Source organism: Xiphophorus hellerii, chromosome 5 (assembly GCF_003331165.1).
Source record: "Xiphophorus hellerii strain 12219 chromosome 5, Xiphophorus_hellerii-4.1, whole genome shotgun sequence".
NCBI lineage: Eukaryota > Metazoa > Chordata > Actinopteri > Cyprinodontiformes > Poeciliidae > Xiphophorus > Xiphophorus hellerii.
In genome coordinates, this window is record NC_045676.1 from 32037639 (window position 1) to 32056519 (window position 18881).

Here is an 18881-nt window from a genome sequence, read left to right on the forward strand (position 1 = left end):
GGTGTGAAATGCTGACGGGGCTTTAGCGTTTTTACTCAGACATTTCTTTAGTTTTAATTATGATTTTAACGATCCGCTCCTGTAAATTTCCTGGACAGGAAAACAGCCTAAAGCTGCTTCTGGCAGACAAAGCAAACAGCCGGTAGTTTTACATTCCCCCCTCCGTCCTCTATAGGAACAATCAAAGTTGTTTCCGTAAAACTGCGCCTAGGCATTCTCTCTCTCTCTCTCTCTCTCTCTCTCTCTCTCTCTCCCTCTCTCTCTCTCTCTCTCTCTCTCTCTCTCCTCTCTCTCTCTCCCTCTCTCTCTCTCTCTCTCTCTCTCTCTCTCTGCTGGAGGAATCAGGACAGCCTTGTCGGTGCCAAGGAGGAGTAGGCGTAGACTTCCTTTAAACATTTTTCTTCGCTTTCATACAAACCTAGTTTGGCGCAAGCTTTGCTCTTACATTTTTCGCGTTGTTTTGTGTTCCTGTTTTTCCCATCAATAGCAGAGAAAATTTCTCTTTTTTTATTTTGAGACATCTTAGCCTCTGCAGACATGGACTGGGGAACAAGTCTTTGGGTGAGTTGACAGCTGACAACCCTTTTGGAGTCATTCCTGACAGAAAACAAACTTTTCAACATCTCCTAAATGTTTGTTGCTCGACTTTTCTTTTTTTTTTTCCCGGAGACGCAACATGTAATAGTCGTTACTGTAACGTCGCTGAGCAGAATGATCCTTTGCGGGGCTGAACAGACTCCCGCAGACGGAGATTTCGCAACTTCTGCATACCTCATCATTAGCAGAGGAAGTAAAACAGTTTATGGCCCGTTCTGCTCACAGGAAGGTTCTGCACTTTTTTTTTTTTTTTACACTGTTGTTGTGGTTTACAAGCTTTTTCTTTGTCACTCTCGCGTCTTAATGCGGTGCTCTTAATCAGAGATTTGCTGTGTGACAACCCCGGTCAGGGCGCAAATTAGCAGGAGAAAGTACACTGTGTCACCTGTGTTCCCAGGTAGCAGTGAACAGGTTAGAAAAACCTAAACACTACACACAGCTTATTAACAACAGCGCCACCTATGGCATCTAAAGCGAATACTTTTGTGCTGTGGCCCCTTACAGCTTCAGTCTGTTTTCTTGTTGTTGTTTTTGTCACATTCAAATGTTTCAGATGATTAAAATATGATTTAATATAATATAAAGATAACAGGCACAAATTAAGATCCAGTTTTAAAATTTAGATTTCTTTATTAAGGGCAATTCTTTGCTAACCTGTTGTGTGTTTGGTCAGAATTTCATGGGCGTGTTTATATATGTGGAAAACAGCCTGACCTTCCAGGTGTGATGCAGTGGGATAACCTTCCATTCTTTTTTTTTCTCTTGATAACAAATAATAAAATGAGATTTTTCTCATTTATAAAATGATTTCCTCCTCCTCCAAACTTGTGAACTTGTGTAAGAGATGCTCTGCCATGATCACAAACTAAATTTAGAAAACTGGGAAGGAAAGGCTGAGTTTAAAATCATTGTGCTTACACACGGACAACTGTCAGTTAATCCTGGGTTTATTTAGCATATGCATAGATGTAGATGGTGTATAGCAGAAAAAAATGATAAAGCTAAAACAACATCAGTAGATTTGGGTTCTGCATGGCTGAGAACCCAAACGCTGTTCAGTGTCCAGCTGCAGCTAATGCAGGTTTTATTTATTTCAGTTTTGTTTAATCAGTAAATATTTTTTTATGTGTGAAAAATGTGAAAACAGGGAGAAGCTTCATCATAGTTATCCATGACTTCCACGAATTGTCATCAATACATTGTTTGATACAATAGTCTGTAATTACACTGAGTCAGTTTGACCAGCTGTGATTATCATTAACCTGATTATAAACCTGTGTGTTCTTGGTACTGGTGACAGTTTTGTTTAAAATCAATCAACTCACTTTAGGATAACATGATACAGTCAGTTTGTTATTGTACCAGAACAAAACACAGTTTTTTATGTCTGAAACTTTTCTCATAGCAGAGCAGAAGAGGACAGTGTTTGATTTTTGACCTTTGCTGAGGTCGATAAAATAGGTGGATCAGATCGACTTCACATGTAGAAATCGGCCGATCACCGATCTCCCAAAATTAAGGAAGGATAAATCGGTGGATGCAGTAGAGTGAGCGTCTCTGGGGCTGCAGAGACACATGGAAGAGTTGCTGTTTTGAAAGTTGCTGCCCTTGTAAAGCTTGTGAAACATTAAACTGACTTTGTTTGCTGTTCAACTAAGTCAGTGTTGACTCCTCTTTTCCACTCTACAGTCAGTCTCAGTGTAGCCGTGCTTTAGGCTACAGCTCTGTCTTGTTGTAAAGCAGTAAATGCAGTTAAGAGGTCTTACAAAGTCAAAGTCTGTCTGTTTTTAAAGCATAAACATGTCTAGAGCTTCCTTGTTAGTGTAGCTTCAGAGTTGTTTCATTTATTGTTATGAGACAGTTTAAGTACAAGTTTAGCTCCATCTTTATTACAAGTTATATTTTCACTGTGCCCCTATTTAATATTTTTTCCTTTACCTGCGTACCATTACCATCCTAGAACAGGTTCTGACTCCCCGGCTTTTCAGCATGTTTACAGTGTAAGCATCTTTTTGTTTGAGTTCATCAAGGATGAGCTGAAAGGAAAAAGAGCCATGTTCAACCTCCATTCAATCTTTTCTGACAGAAAACTGCATTGAATATTTCTTTGTGTTTCTAATTAACAGAAAGTGTTGACAGCATAAACAAACTCATCTAAAATGGACCTTTAATAAATTGCAGGATTGTTTTTGTGTTCACATCAACTGTCATTGCTCCTGTTTGTAATACTTACATACAAGCAAGTGTTTCTGTCAGAGCAAAACAGTAAAACCTGTTAATTTAAACTGAGGTTATAGAAACAAGAAAAAGTCTTACATCTCTTTTGAGGAATTTTTCCACGTGTTCCAAAGAGGAATGTGGGAGATGAAGGGATGAAAAAACCCTCAAGTCTATAAAAAAAACTTTGGTTTAAAAAACTTTAAACTTCTTCAAGATCCCACACAGATCACGTACGGTTACCAATTGTTGAAGTTTCAAAAACTTTGCATGTTGGTTTCTGATTAAGAAGATGCGAATCAGATGATTCCTCTCTGGACATTTACCCAGGATCCTCAGCAGGTTCAGTCAGCAGTCAGATCTTACCTTAGAGTGATGTCATACAGGATAAACATAAAGAATTACTTTCATAGTTATTTTTTGCTCTATCATTGATAAACACAAAGCATAATCCAGGGTATTACCAAAGTGGTGGATGTCCTAAATAGATACTCGGTTGTTGCACCTCAACACCAATAGAAACCGTCTGGCCACTTTTCAGAACAACACAAACACAGAGGGTCTTCTCTCTGCTGTTGTTTTCTACCTTATCAAAAATAGATTTAAAGCACATATTTAATACTTTAGCCAGTTACTTTGGTTTCATTTGATAGCTTTTATCCGAAGCCTTAACTATTTTTTATTCCTTGTCAGGTCTCCACTTCTCTTCCTTTGATTCACATGTTCAGAGTTGATGAAGAGGATTGAACTTTCTCACCAGGGGTTAATTTAATCCTTCCTAAACTATCGTCACCTTCACCCTCCTTGGCCTTGCTGTTGTGTTTAGATTTTAAACAAAAAGTTATCGTTGCCATAGCAACAATAGTTGCTGGAGTGTCTTTCAAACCTGTTTCCTAATTCAGTAGATAGAGTTAAGTTTAATTTATTTTTCCAAAGGTGACTCATAATAGAATATAGAAAACCAAAGTAAAAAAAATAATAATAATTTAATGGGGAATTCTCTAACCAGGGGAAAATAGAACCTGCAGGTTAAAACTCATACGCACACGGTTGTGATCATTCATTGTCTTGTTGGAACTCCCAGTTTGATTCAACTTTCATCCATCTACCAAAGAACCAGTACAGCAGCCACACTGCACTGTGATACCTCCACTATGTTTGGAAGTTGATAAAGATTTGAAAATGTCACCTGTAACTGTGGCAAGGAGTTAATTCCTTTTCTTATCTGACAATTAAACTAGAAGGCACATGGACAGCAGTTCAGTTCAGTTCAGTTCAGTTCAGTTCAGTTCAGCTCATTTTCATAGACCCAATTCACAACAAACATCATTCACAACAAAAAGCCGTCTTTTTCCATTTGATTTGTTATTTATTTATTATTTACTCATTAATAAATATGAATATTACATGTGACAACTAAAAGAAATCATGAATGAGAAAGAGCGGAAAGAACTACAAACTTACATTATCTGCCCCCTACTCACCTAAATGTTAGAATATTAGCTGTTCAATTCAGAAGTCTATTACTGCCATATTTCAAATACAAGGAAATACACTAATGCACAAAAATTATAAAGGAAATCAGCTTATTCAACACTAAATTGCTTCATAATGATTTTCAAATTTCTTTTAAATTCAGAAATTTAGATTGTTTTATGACGAACAGATCCAAGTTAGACCCAGGAATATACAGCAACATTAATACAGTCACATAGACAAATTAAATATCATAAATTAAATTAGGATATGATGCAGTTTATGTTGACTTATCATGACAGTTTGTAAAAATTGCAAAAGAAAAAAACAACTACACAATGTTCATCAATGAGAACACCCAGCTCACTGAATTGTATCTTTTGCTTTTCTGAAACTTATCATCCTGAACAACTCCCTCTAACAGGAAGGAGTGTGTAGCAGAATGAGCTGGGGCTTTGATAAGAAACAACAGAAACACAAAAACACAGAACCACTGGTGCAGGAGTACTTTACTTTTTCTTAGAAAGTGTAAAAATATGCAGGTTGCTAAAGGACTTTTAACCAAATAGTGAAGATGTATGTTTATATTTTAACCTACATTTAGAATTATGACTAAAATTATCCATCCATCCATTTTCTAAGACCCTTGTCCCTAGTGGGGTCAGGAGGGGTGCTGGTGTCTATCTCCAGCGAACGTTTCAGGCGAGAGGCGGGGTCAACCTGGACAGGTCACCAGTCTGTCGCAGGGCAATGACTAGAATTATGTTTTTAAAAATTTTGTCTGTTTTCAAGCAAAACGTTTTTTGTGATCATGCTTCAACATCTTCACAATCTCAGGACTGCTTCATCTGAAAAGCCTAAGGTTAAATATATATATTTTTAAGTAAGTAAGTAAAGTCTTTATTGTCATTTTACATTTCCGCATAATGTACAGAAGCACAACAACATTGAGGAATTGGCCAATTATGCATGAGCAACAGAAGTTGCCTGAGACATATGCACACATTGGACTAGGGTGTGGATCTTCCTAAGCCACACCCACAAATACCACAAATACCAGCCTCTGATATATTTAAATCCTAAAACATTTATTCAGCTTGTAGTAGAAAAATACATATTTAAAAATAACCTTAAGCTCTAAAAACTTTCTTGCCTAACAATTGTGTACTCTGTGTATAAATGTCAGATGTACATCAAATATATGTTATGATTTTATTATCAAATTATTTTAACATTAAAATGCTCCCAAAACCTGAACCTCACACTTGGTCCACTTTGCTACTTCATTTGTTTTAGAAAATGGCTCTGAGATGCTTTTGAAAAAGAATGAGACTTTTTGGTCAACTGTGTCTGAATGGAGATATGGAATGTTGAAACTGTTTGGTCAAATTACTATACTGACAAATGCTAAAAAAGCAACTCAGAAACAGTAAGAAGCAGATGACAGAACCAGCCCAGCCATTTTCGGGTTTATATTGTGATTGAGATGAGGCAGAATAAGCTAAGATCACAAACATTTGTGCTGCTGCCAGTATGCTGCGTCATAACGACGGATAGGACGAGTCAAACTGGTTCCAGGTTTCACAGCAGCCCCAGAGACGGTCAGTCACAGGGTGGAGGTAGAGCGAGCTAATGGTTATCTCATTCCTAAACAATATTTCCCCCTTTTCACACAAGCATGTAGACATAAGAAAGCAAAGCCACGGTGTGTTCCTACACAGGAGTGATAAATCTGGGAGATTTGCTGGGTTAATCTCTTCATCAACACCAGCTTTTGCTTTGGTTTTCTTGTCGGCCATCTGATTTTCCTGATTGCTTTCCTTCCTGGTGCAAACATGCCGCTCCATTGTCCTGCTGTGTTTCTCCTTCACATCCCGACCATCGCTGACTGTGTTCATGTGTGATCTCCGTTTAGATTTTCCTTTTGACTTCCCAGTATCTATGTTTACAGCTCTCCATTAAAGCAAAACATACGAGTCTCTTTCTTTTCATTTCCCTTATACAGCAGACTGAGGAGCCACCCTGAATCTGTGTTTCGCTCTGTGTAAGCGGATGGCTCAGTTTGGTGGCGTGTTGTTTTTCAGAAAACCTTTGAGCGTATTGTTATCCAGTGCTGTGGGGATAAAGGCCTGAGGGTTCACTGAGAACAACTGCTACTGGTCCAACAGGTTTTTTGTGTTTTTGGTAAATGAATGTGTGTAAACAGATAAGAGTTGTAGGCTATTGGGAGAGTAAAGTATGAGGTATTTTTGGTTATTATACCTTTGCACTGTTTTTTATGTGTTCATAAATATGCATGCCATGCTTCTTCGGTAAGAACTCAGCCCAGTAATTTTCTCAGAAGTACTTAGCATTGACTGAGCAGTGTGTCAGTGTTAGACATAAAACTGACTTCCTCAGGGACCAGCTGTTTGTTACACATGTTAACGTAATGGTGTGTCTCCGCAGAAGAATTTAATCACTCTGGGCTTTTCCTCTTAGGACCAGAATGATGTCATCGATAAACACACTCAGTCTGGCCTTGACCTGATGGAGCGTTACATAAAGTTTGTAAAGGAGCGGACGGAGATAGAACAGAACTACGCCAAGCAGCTCAGGTGTGCTCTGATTTTTTTTTTCTCGCATTGATTTTTCTGTGCATATTACAGTTTTAAACGTCAGAGTTCCATGCAAAGCTACGACTAACTGCAATGAAAAAGATTTGTGGCTTTTAAGTTTTCAAATAAAGAAAAATGGAAAGGTGTGGAAGTATTCATCTTCTGAATTTGATACCAGTATGTGCAATGAATAACCCCCAAAAGCATCATGGTAGCAGTATCATCCTGCAGGGATGCTTTCCTTCAGCACAGACAAATAACTTGGTCAGATTTTATGGGAAGATGGATGAAGGTAAATACAAGGCAATACTGAATAAATAATAATACAATTAATGATTAAAACCTGTAAAAGAAGCAATGGCCCAGCCAAAGTCCACATCTAAGTCCAACAAAGAATCTATGGCAAGAGCTGAGAATCTGAGCTCTGCTATGATGTAGACTAACATCCCCAACACCCTTTCATACTCATCTGTCATCAAATCCCTATAAAATACACTGAAATAATCCCACAAAAAGTGGCAAAGTTCAATGAGATGCAGAGTTTTGCATGGACATGTAGACTTTCAGTGAACTTGTACCTTTATACCGGCATGCAAATGTCAATTTTGTTTCTTTTTATTATCTAACAGGAATTTGACAAAGAAGTACTCCAAACGAGGAGGCAAAGAGGAGCAGGAGTGCAAGTAAGAAAATGAATCGCTCATCAAAATCTTCTACAGTTCTGGTTTTCTTTTCTTGCACTTGACATTGTGTTGATTTTGCAATGGCATGATGAGGCCTATCTATCATTGCTTTTTTTAAAACAATGATTGATTGTCATACTTCCATTCTAGTGAAATTAGAAACCCCAGAAGGCTGCAAAATGCTGCATAATTAAATGCCAAAAGATCTTCATAATCTTCATACCAATAAGCATGTAAGACAGAGGGTGTCTGTCCAAAGGAGAAATAGTCATTTTGGAGGATTTTAGTAACTTTAGCATATCAGGGGAGGACTGCATAATTGACTGGCATCAGCTCAGATTAGGTTTGGTCAGGTTTGGTCAGGAAGGTGTTTTGGGTGTAGTCCATTGAGATCCAGCCTCTGGGCTGATCCAGACCACTTTGAACAGGTTTTATGTTGCAGTTGACTTGGGAACGCCTTCTATTCCCACTGAAAAACTGGAATAAGTTGCTGGGCATGGGGAGGCCTGGGAGCTCTACTGGAGGACAGAGCAAACTAGACAGGTAGTTATTGTAATAATTAGCCTTCAGGTATTATGTACATTGTGAGTTTGTTAACAACCATGGGCATTATATGTACAAAATAAATTCATTTTGTGTTGCACTTGCTTAAAAACTCACATGAAGCATTTTTAGAAAAATCCTACCTTTAATTAGATTTTTTTAAGTGGGAAAACATTCCTCAATCTTTTTTTTTCACAAATAACAATCACTTTGAAGCAGATATAAATTAAGCTTTTTCATAATGTATGCTATAGTTTTTAGAGTGTTTTAAATTAAATTTGAATCAGTAATGCATGACTTCCGGTTTACATGTACAAATATTAAATGAGACAGGCGCTGGATGGTCAATCCTGCAGTCACCCTCCTCAAAATATCATTTTTAGGGTTATTTACCCATTTTTAATATAATCACAGACGATACTTTATGCTGCTAAAGAAGATATAGCTCAGACCCAACAAAATTCTACCTTGTACAAATGTTGAGAATAATAGCCATTGTAAGCGTTAAGCTATGGCTTCACTGGCCATCTCAAAGTATGCCATGTTTTAAAGCTATAGTTTTAAAAGCATTAAAAGTTTCTATCATTCCTGCAGTATAAAGTTTTTCTGATGAATCACCAGAGGAAGTGAATATAGTTTAAAGCAGAGTTGTTCTCAACTCATTACAGCTCTTCCTCAAACTAATTCTTCTGGTTTAAGAGTAAGACAGCTGGCTTATTGGAGATTTATGCATTAAATCAAAGGATGTCACCCATTACTATTGTCAAGGTAATGCTCTTTTGAATGTGAGACTGGTATTTAAAAAATCTAAGGCATGTCTCTTTTAAGCAGAGTGCAGGCTAGATGACTAATTGGCCGACTAATACTAGGTGTTACTCATTAAAAGTGATATTCTGAGCAATAAGACTTTAACTCTTCTTCAGCGGTCATAAATATTTCAATAATTGTTCTATTTTCAGCTAATCAGAAACTCCCACTGAGGTCATAAGTCTCTTCCAGAAGGGATTTACCATATTTTGCCATCCGTGACTGAGAAGAAGTGTTAACAATAGAAATACATATTTTAAAATGATCTAATTGTTCTCAGTTGGCACATTATATGAAATGAATATTTTTTGACTAAAGCAGGATTTATTCAAAAGCAGCCTAATATGCTGTGACAGAAAGAGTATAACCAAACATATAAAGTAATTATTAGTTCAGATTTTGTTCTGCTTAAAAAGCAGTTCAAGTCCATTTTTTAAAAGTAATAAGAACAGTTACTGCTGTTTTTGAGATGTTTGTTTTGACATTATTAAGCAAAGCAGTTAGCAAGTGTAGCGCTGATCATTCACATAAAATGCAAACAAATATTGATTATGGGAGAAGTAAACTGCACTACAGCTGCATGTTAGTAGATTATATTTTTTACTGGAAAGGTAATTGAGTTCACAATGTAAATACAATGATGAAACTCAATGTTGCCCAAAATAAACACAAATATTTTCTTATGTCTTCTCATGAAATGATTGGTTCACTGTGTTTAGATTTGTTGTCCACAGATAAAATGTAGTCTTCTCCAAATGTTTTTTTTAATTATTTTATTTGCCACATAAGAAATAAAACAAAAATATACAGAACAAGTTTGTGAAAACAGAATTATTCCTTGTCAGCAACAGTCTATTATTTAGATTCATTACACAAACATGGAGTGCAATATTATTTCTGTTTCATTTTTTGTATAACTTAGATTATTAACTAATGAAAAAGGATTTTGAGAACAGAGGTGATAGGCTCAGTACTGTACTTGGCTGGGAATCCCTTTGCATGAATTACTGCATCAAAGCGGTGGGCATGGAGTAGATCACCCTGCAGGTGTTTTAATTAGAACATATTCTTTGCTTACAGTAGTCAACCACAAAATACAGTTTGATGGGTTTTGCTTTTCTGATGTATTTCCAACTTTCCAAATGTTCCCTCTCACTGCTGGTGTAGGTTCAGCAACCACGCGTCTTTCCAGGAGATCCTGAATGAGCTGGGTGACTATGCAGGCCAACGTGAGCTTGTTGCTGAGAACATGACGGCCAACATCTGTGATAAGCTTACCAAATATCTCCAGGACCTCAAACAGGAACGTAAAACAGTGAGTGAGGGAGGAATGTGAAGTTTTGCCCATCTTGCTGAAGTTTGCAGTGTTATCATCCAAAGCTGCAGCAGATTCTTCACAGCCTCTCTGTTTTCAGCACCTTTCTGATGTAAAGAAGGCCCAGCAGAATCTCGAGAGCAGCTTTAAACACCTAGAAAGTGTGAGTCAAGTGTTGGTGACTTAGTTTTTTAAATCTAAATTACACCATGTCATAAATTATAATATATGTCTTGCTTTTGCTGTGGAATTGTTTTACAGGCTCCTAAATCTTAAAAATGTCAGTTTTTTTCTTGAATAAACAGATTAATTTAGAGTTTATCTAAGAGAAAACAGAGCAACATGTTGAAACAAACTCTGTTTTTATGTTAACTTTGCATTGTTAACTTAGTAACTCTTTGGTAATTGTTCTCACTCAAACACAGTTTTGATTTATGTTTTGTATTGATCCAATGATCCAATTATACCTTACAGATTATATTAATAACACTCAGGAAGAGGTGAGGAGAACAGAGCAAATCTTAATCCTTCCCTAATTTGTAGAGTTGGGTCTTAGTTCTATGACTTTGCTTTGTTAAAACTGCTGTTGCTGAAATGTAACACATTTGTACATGTTCATGCTTGCAGATTAAAAAGCGCTTTGCCAAGGAGTGGGCGGAGGCTGACAAAGCCACACAGCAGGCAGAGAAAACAGAGAGCGACACTAATGCCACCAAATTTGATGTTGAAAAAGTAAATGCTCTTAAACATTGGCTGTTAAACAGTAGTATTCTAAATGTTTTCCTTTACCTGTCCTTTTTACGCCATCCTTTATATTTGGACCTGCATCCTTTAATCTTCTATTGACTTTATTTTTATGTATTTATGTTATTATTCTCTAGGCAAAGAACCATGCTCTTGCTCGTACGCGTGCAGCAGAAGAATTCAGGAACAACTATGCAGCAGAACTCCAGAAATACAACAAAGAACAAAAGTACTTCTACTACACAGAGATACCACAGATCTACAACGTGAGAAAGTCTTTTTGACGCACTGTAACAATGCTGCTCGGTAGTTTCTGTTTAATTTGAATCTAAAAGAGTTTAACGATTTGTGTTGTGAACAGAAACTCCAAGTCATGGACGAGCGGAGGATCCAGCAGCTGGCGGAGTGTTACTGCCTGTTTTCACACATCGAAAAGGACGTCCTGCCAATCATCTCCAAGTGTCTGGAGGGAATTGCTGCTGCAGGAACAAAAATTGATCACAAAAAGGCAAGTGGGTCACTCTGTTCCTCTGACATGTCTGACATTTCTCTGATCTGATGGGCAGCAAGCTCAATCAATCAATCAATCAATCAATCAATCAATCAATCAATCAATCAATCAATCAATCAATCAATCAATCAATCAATCAATCAAGTTTATTTGTACAGCACATTTCAGCAGCAAGGCAGTTCAAAGTTCTTTACATAATAATAACACTAAATTACAAAGTTATAAAGAAAACATCACAACAATTGAACAAACATCACATTGTGACAAGTGCCATCACCAAAACCCAAAACCAATAAATCCAGAGCATCAATTTACAACAAACAGGGCCAATTGAAGCCAATGATGCATTTAATACATAAATGCAATATAATGGAGTCAAATGAAGTAGATCAGATAATTCCAGTTCATTAAAACATGCGATTTAAGGAAGCCTGACAGATAGCATCAGCTGTTACCTCTGAAGCAATCTCTCATCCTGAGTAAAGGAGAAACCCGTAAAACTAAAGTTAAAGCAGCCATCTACCTAGAGCAGGTAGCAGACACTAAAGAATTGGGCCAGCTTTATGGAAAAAAAATATTAACAGTAACCAAAGATATTAGGAGCCAGTTAATGTGTTGTTTATGAAAGATGTATATCTGAACACAGAAATGTTGCTTCAGTTGCGTTCTCTTGTATATAGAAGGCAGGCAATAATTCCATATAATAGAAATAATTTTTGTGACATTTTTCGAGAATATTTCTGGGTTTTCTCAACAGACCACCACAAATTCTTTGGTGCAATTCTCGTTTGATGTTTCTTTGTTCAGTTGGACAGCATTGTTCTCCAGCTGCTGGCTGACCCACCATGATGTCACAGTTCATGCAGAAAAATCAGATACTCTGCAATACATGAAGCTTCGGAGCCTCTTTATTTCTGTGAACTCTTGTGACAATGACTCAAAAACATGTTTTGTGCAGCAGGAGTTTTATAGCACATTGTGACCTGAGCCCTCCAGTGGAAGGAGAGGTGAAGAGATGTTTAAATTGTTTTGTTTTACCCGGCGAACACAGGAACTTAAATGACCCTCATCAATATGTTTAAGGCTTTTTGAATCTGACATCAGATTCAAACAGGCTTGAGGCTGTAACTGCTGCCAAAGGATCATCAACAACATGTTAAGTAAACATACTTAATATGTATGATTTTTGATTTCAGATAGGAAATCAAAATCAACCACCAGAGCTGGACCATTTGATCCAATGTGTAAAACCATGAGCTCTGAAACATCGCCCTTTCTGCAGTGTGTGTTGATTCACACCTAATGTTTAATTTTTGTGTCGTGGCAGGACTCAAAACTTTTAATAGAGCAACACAAGTCTGGCTTTGACAGACCCGCCGATGTGGAGTTTGAGGACTACTCCCAGGGCGTCAAACCATCAAACTCAGAATCTACCCTCAACCCTCTGAAAGGACGCAAGCACAAGATCTTCAAGAAGCTCAAGGTGAACCTGACTGTCTCTGAATATGTTTGGAGAGAGAGAGTCAGCTATTAACACAGCTTCACCCATCTGTTTCCCTTTCATATTAAAATGTATAAATATTAATCAGCTTGTCTTTCTCCTGCAGTCAGAGAGACCTGCTGCCTCGTCAATAACTTTAGATAAATAACTAGAGAAGTTAGCGCGGCTCTCCTTATCTTTGCTCTGCTGGTCCTACCTGTAGGAACCTGCTATAAGAAACACACTATCTTTTATCACAATGTCTTAAAATAAATGCACACACACACCTACACAAATTCTATCTTATCAGCCAACGTTCTCACTCAGGGGTAAATTCTAACTCCAGTTTGCTGCAGAGACATGCTCCTCTGACTTTTAATACGTGCTGTTTGAAATATTTCTTCATCTCAAAATCTCGCTCTTCCTGTCTTTCCTTTTGATCACTGTTGTTTTGTTTCAACAAATCCCTCCATCTTGGGTTTTTGCTGTGTTCTCCAGCAGTGTCAATTGTGAAAGCAACTTTTTATTTAGTTTTAGTGTAATGTTAGTTTGATTAAACTTAAAATGTAATTTAGATTTAGTTGTAATTTAGTCATCAAAATTGTTTTAGTTTCAGTCTAATTTTAGTCGACTAATTATAATAAATATTTAATTAACTAAATCTACTGTCAATTTAGTTGACAAAATCAAATGCAACCACTATTGTAGTTAGCATGATAGTGAAAGAAATGGTACTGATGCTCTATGTGTCTGTAGTTCACACTTCAATCTTTCCATCTGTCTGTCCTTTCCGCTCTCCACGCTGTTCTGTCCCGGTCTGAATGAGTTCAGTCAAAAATCTCCCCCCCCCCCCCCCCCCCCCCCCCAACACACACACACACACACAGAACTTTTCCCTTCATACATAAAATGTGGCTGTTGAGAGCTGGTCCATTTTGGACCAGGTCTGTGTTCACATCTGTTGTATCTACAGTCAACATGTAGTTCCCTTACCTGTGACTCAAATTAATGATAAGTCAATGCTGCTCCACAGAAAGTCATCAGAATACAGAGTTCATCTCAGGTTGTTGTGAGAGAGGCTGGAGATCTGCAGACAGTCCCAATGTTCCCCATTGGTTAGGGTTAGAGCCAACAATGAGTAGTGAGGATCAGACCTGGAGAACTATGAACTGCTTCAGGTTCTTGTTTATTAGAAATGTTAGAAATCCTCTTTGCAACTCGTCCCAGTCTGACAAGCATTTGCCTTGATTTCAAAGTTGATTTGATTTCTGTTTCTACAAACCGTTTCTACTGACTTCTAACAGTATCGCCGTCACAAAATCCAAATTCTAAAGATCCAAACTATCTGGCTGAAGCTGCTGAGACTTTTATTGAACCCCTTTTATTATTATGTTCTGATGAAAATCCCTGCTGTCATCCTGTGAGTGCAGGATTACTCATCTAGGTGGAGTTACTGTTTCACTAGAATAACCAAAGTGAGTTTAATTTGAGAAATGTTTGATTTGATTTTGTTCAGGGATCTCTGGTCAAACTTTTACCTGTGATGGCATAATAGACAGAGTGATTATGCCATCAGTTCTTTGTAATTTAGATATCAATATCAAATGTACATAGCCTTAGTTTTATTTTGAGTATTTCTGTCCAAACATTATTTTTTTTACATATTTGCTCATTATTTAAAAATTGAAAAAGTCAAGAAATATGTGGAAATCGATTTGTCACGCTGCTTAAAACCTGAGATGCATTTATAAAAAAACATCAGCTCCACATAGCTTGCCGCTCATTTAAACACTCACACGGTATGCTGACTGTGTTAGCAGTTGTTTTGGGAATACTTCGCTGTGTGGGAAGTTTCTGTCTGAACCTTTGACGTTTGAGTGTTACAGCATTTTTCATCAAACTTCTTCAAGAACACAAACTCAGGCGCCACTATTCAAGCTGTACCTAAGACAGAGTCATCATGTTCTTTATGAAACTTTCATTAGACCAAAGTTAAATATTTTACAAAGCACTGTTCAATACATCATCTGAAACTATTAAGACTATAGCACAAAGTTTAAGGCATAGTCATCCACCCAGGCTGAGGAGCAAAGAGAGCTCTAAGCAGTCCTGAGGTCCATAACAACTCTCAATGAGCTGCAGAGATTCACAGCTTAGGCTGGAGAGAAGGATCACAATACTTGTAGACGGTGATAATCTGATGCAAAAATTTATTTTCGATGTCTGCCAGATGTAGGGAACAGTGAAAACAGCGACAATTTGGCCTTCATTCAAAATGATTTGTGTTATAAAAATGAACATTGCGGATCATTCTGAAAGCACCACGCTGAATGCCCACAGCAGCATGCTGTGGGGCTTCTTTTGTTCAGGATGGACAGCAGAGCTGGTGAGGGTTTAGAGGCATTACTACAACAAAATATGTTGTTACAGTCTGAAGAATGTTCTTTCAGCAGGACAAATACCCTAAACATGCAACCAGACCTGCCATGGTCTGTGTATTTGTCAGAATGGTCCAGTCAAAGACCAGACCTAAATCTAAGTTAGAATCTTGAGCCTTGATTCCCATAGACTCTCACCATCACGCTGGAGTTACAGAGAACAAGAGGCCAAAATTTCAGTCTGTAAAAACGTACATGGAAAGACTTGATATGCAGCTGTAACTGCTCTAAGACATTCTATAAAATACTGACTCACAGATGAGTCAATGCTGACTCATACAAATGCATGCCACACTTCAGTTTATTAAGAAAACTATGAAACTACATATTTTATTTCTCTGCACAGTTATACCCTACTTTGCGTTGGTCTATGACACAAAATGTAACATATGTGGCTGTAATATGACTAACTGTGGAAAAGTTGAAGGGATATGGATACTTTTGCCAGGGACTGTTCATTATGCCCCTATCACTTGTCATAGTCATCTGCATTGATGCACTGTTTGTTTGTGCAGTCTCCTCCTGCAGAGGATTTCTCCCACCTTCCTCCAGAACAGAGGAAGAAGAAGCTGCAGGCAAAGATTGATGACATCACCAAAGAACTGACCAAGGAACAGGACTCAGGGTAAAACCGGGAGTTGCTAACTTCTGTTACTTGGAAACAAAGTGAAAGTAAAACCAGGCTCTGTTCAGTGGAAAATCTTAGAGATATGCTGCCTTATCGATGCAATGCTCTGTTATACAACATGTCCTCTGAACACTTCCCATTATTCAGATTCTTATCAGAAATTCCACCACCGAAAGAGGCTTCCTGTCATCATAGGTGTTTTTGATGGTGGACCCAAATGCAGAGAGGCTGAGGTAGCTTAGATGAGGAATGTTTTAATGAAAAAATGATGATCAGAACTTAAAAAAACAAAGGAGAACACAGGGAGCCAGAGCAGAGCAAAACACATAACTCCAAGGGAAAAAAACATCCAGGTAATCAGAGAAGAGATGGGATGCAAAGGGGTGTGAGCAGGAGAAGGGTTAAAATACTGGAACAAAAGACCTGGGCTGATGAGCTAATGGGTTCCAGATGTGAGGAGAGAGAGGGAAAATGGCACAGTGGGCGAGGGAGAGTATGCAAGGAAATACTGTAAATCTAACAGTAAAGAATAACTAGACCTAAGAAACAAAATTAAACTGAAGTAACAAAGAATAACTGGACACAAGAAGTAAACATAATGAACTAGAATCACTGAAGGACTGAACTAAAGTAAAACAGAAACAAGACTGATGTAATAAAAAAGAAAGACTAAGGAACACAGAATTATCAAACCTCAAAAACAACCCAGGACACAACACTTCCTTATTAGAAGCAGATCATTCCCCAGCAGTAACACCTCTGTCTGTCTGTCTGTCTGTCTGTCTGTCTGTCTGTCTGACCTCAGCGAAGCTCTGGAGAAGATGAGGGGTGTGTATGAGCAGAATCCACAGATGGGCGACCCCTCCTGTCTGGAGCCCCAAATCACACAGACAAGCCAGAACATTGGCCGCCTGAGGGGGGAACTGGCTAAATATGAGGTTATTACACAACATGCAGATATGCATATGTACAACACACTGTGTGAGTTTAAACATTTGACTTGTCCATTCCTCCCAGATGTGGTTATCAGAGGCAGTGGGTGGAGAAGACTCCTCAAACAATACCACCAACAATAACAGTCAGTCTGGGTAAGACCTGCATTTAAGGGATTATTTAGGATCTGCAATACTTTTGTTGTTGTTCAGTAGAAAGCCAGGCTTTCTAGTCAAATGACTTTTGTCAACCAGGCAGCCTTTCACTTTTTTTATTTGTCTCTCTTCACTTCATTTCTGTTGAACCTTGGTATCATCTTGTGCCATGTTGGGTTAAAGATGGAGAAACGGCCACAAAAACATGTCTACTGCAGAAGAACAGTTTGTTTGAATCAAGTCACATATTTAGGAAATTTGTAAAAATCCATCAGTGGATTAACAACAATTTTCAAAGTCTGCAGCCAAAATGTCTTTGGGAATCACTATTAGTTTTTGTCTGTCAAATTTAGTTTTTCTTTTTGGCATTTTTTTAAACAATTCAACTATTGAAATGACAACAAACTATGTCTCTGTGACATGCTGCTGGTCAAAGTGTGCCGAGTTTAAATTTGTCAGAACCTTTTTGTGGGGATGCAGACTTTAAGTTCATTTGTGGTTTGACAAAAAAAAAAAAGAAAAATTGTAAGAAAGCAAAGACTTTGGTGACTGTCCTGGACACGTGGCAACAATTATTGCACTTTCACCACAGTGGAACCCTTAAGAGTTTCATCTGAGTTTAACTTTAGTGTTCCTAAACAAAAAATTGATAGCTGAATATTTACAAATATTACAAGTTTTTTTTATGTAACTACTTTTGGCAAACATAATGCCTACCTGCAAGTCAAGGTTAAAAAAGGAACATATGGTGGTGGCATGCAGGCAGAGTGGGCTGATATACAGAAGGAAGGGATTATTTCCTATTCTCTTACCTTCTTCTCTATCGTCCCATTTTCTGACTAATAACAGAATAAAGGCTTTTAGTGTCACAAAAAAGGGAACATTTTGGTAATTCCACTGCTTATCTTAACTAATCCAAGAAACAAAATAAACCATAAGGAGAGTTATTTTCTTTTTCATTTGTGACGCCTACCTCATGGGTCACTGTTATGAATTTGCAGAACTTTAATGAACAGGAAAACGTCTTGTGAATCTCGTTTTGTTCTCCTCCAGCATAACAGCCACACAAAATTCATCATCTAACGTCTACGCAGAGTTCGATGACGAGTTTGATGACATTGAAAGTCCCGTTGGTCAATGCACTGCTCTCTACACCTTCGCAGGTACATTTGTGATTTACCTATTGAGCTTCTGCTAGAATAAATCTGCTCTCCATGTTTCTACATCTGATGTGTTCTGGCGTACAGGCAACAGCGAGGGCACCATTCCTATTACTGAAGGGGAGCTGCTGAGTGTCATGGAGGAGGATAAAGGAGATGGATGGATGAGAGTCCTCAGAGCCAGTGGACAGGAGGGCTACATACCAACATCATATGTCAAACTCACACCTTAGTTTAGTTCCATCCCAGAGTTTTTTTCTGGAAGGTCAAAAATCTAGTGGTGAACACAAAGACGTGGGATATAATTGCAGCTGCCCTCAACTTGTGTTTCATCACTTCAAGATGGTTACAGTGAAATGAATATGAGTGGGTATTATTCACTTATATTGCAGTATAGTACACTCCAGATCTCTGCTCTCTGTGGCATGAAATGCTGCCTCAATATGCAGATTACCAGCCTGGTGTGGTCCTTATCAGTTTAAGTGCATTTAGAACTTAGAAATGACAGATCTTGTGAATGTTTACCTTAATTTGTGTCACGCTGATGATGTAAGCGCTGTTATATAGAACCTTATTAAAGTATTCATTCCATTTGAA

The 18881-nt window shown here is 37.9% G+C and overlaps 1 protein-coding gene across 1 annotated transcript; it reads left to right on the forward strand.

Annotated features, from left to right (window-relative positions):
* Positions 1-318: 318 nt before the first annotated feature.
* On the forward strand, positions 319-18881 carry trip10b (thyroid hormone receptor interactor 10b). Its single transcript, XM_032563491.1, has 14 exons — positions 319-561; positions 6772-6887; positions 7517-7570; positions 10088-10235; positions 10336-10398; positions 10863-10967; positions 11117-11245; positions 11341-11487; positions 12818-12973; positions 15924-16033; positions 16842-16974; positions 17054-17124; positions 18178-18287; positions 18372-18881. The coding sequence occupies exons 1-14, from the start codon at positions 538-540 to the stop codon at positions 18515-18517; spliced, it is 1512 nt and encodes a 503-aa protein (XP_032419382.1). The 5' UTR covers positions 319-537; the 3' UTR covers positions 18518-18881.

What these genes read in the sequence shown, in the direction of transcription:
- trip10b (XM_032563491.1), top strand. Translation starts at nt 538, where the DNA reads ATGGACTGGGGAACAAGTCTTTGG. An exon ending in ACTGGGGAACAAGTCTTTGG is followed by an intron (nt 562 to 6,771) that starts GTGAGTTGACAG and finishes TTTTCCTCTTAG; the next exon opens with GACCAGAATGATGTCATCGA. An exon ending in AACAATAACAGTCAGTCTGG is followed by an intron (nt 17,125 to 18,177) that starts GTAAGACCTGCA and finishes GTTCTCCTCCAG; the next exon opens with CATAACAGCCACACAAAATT.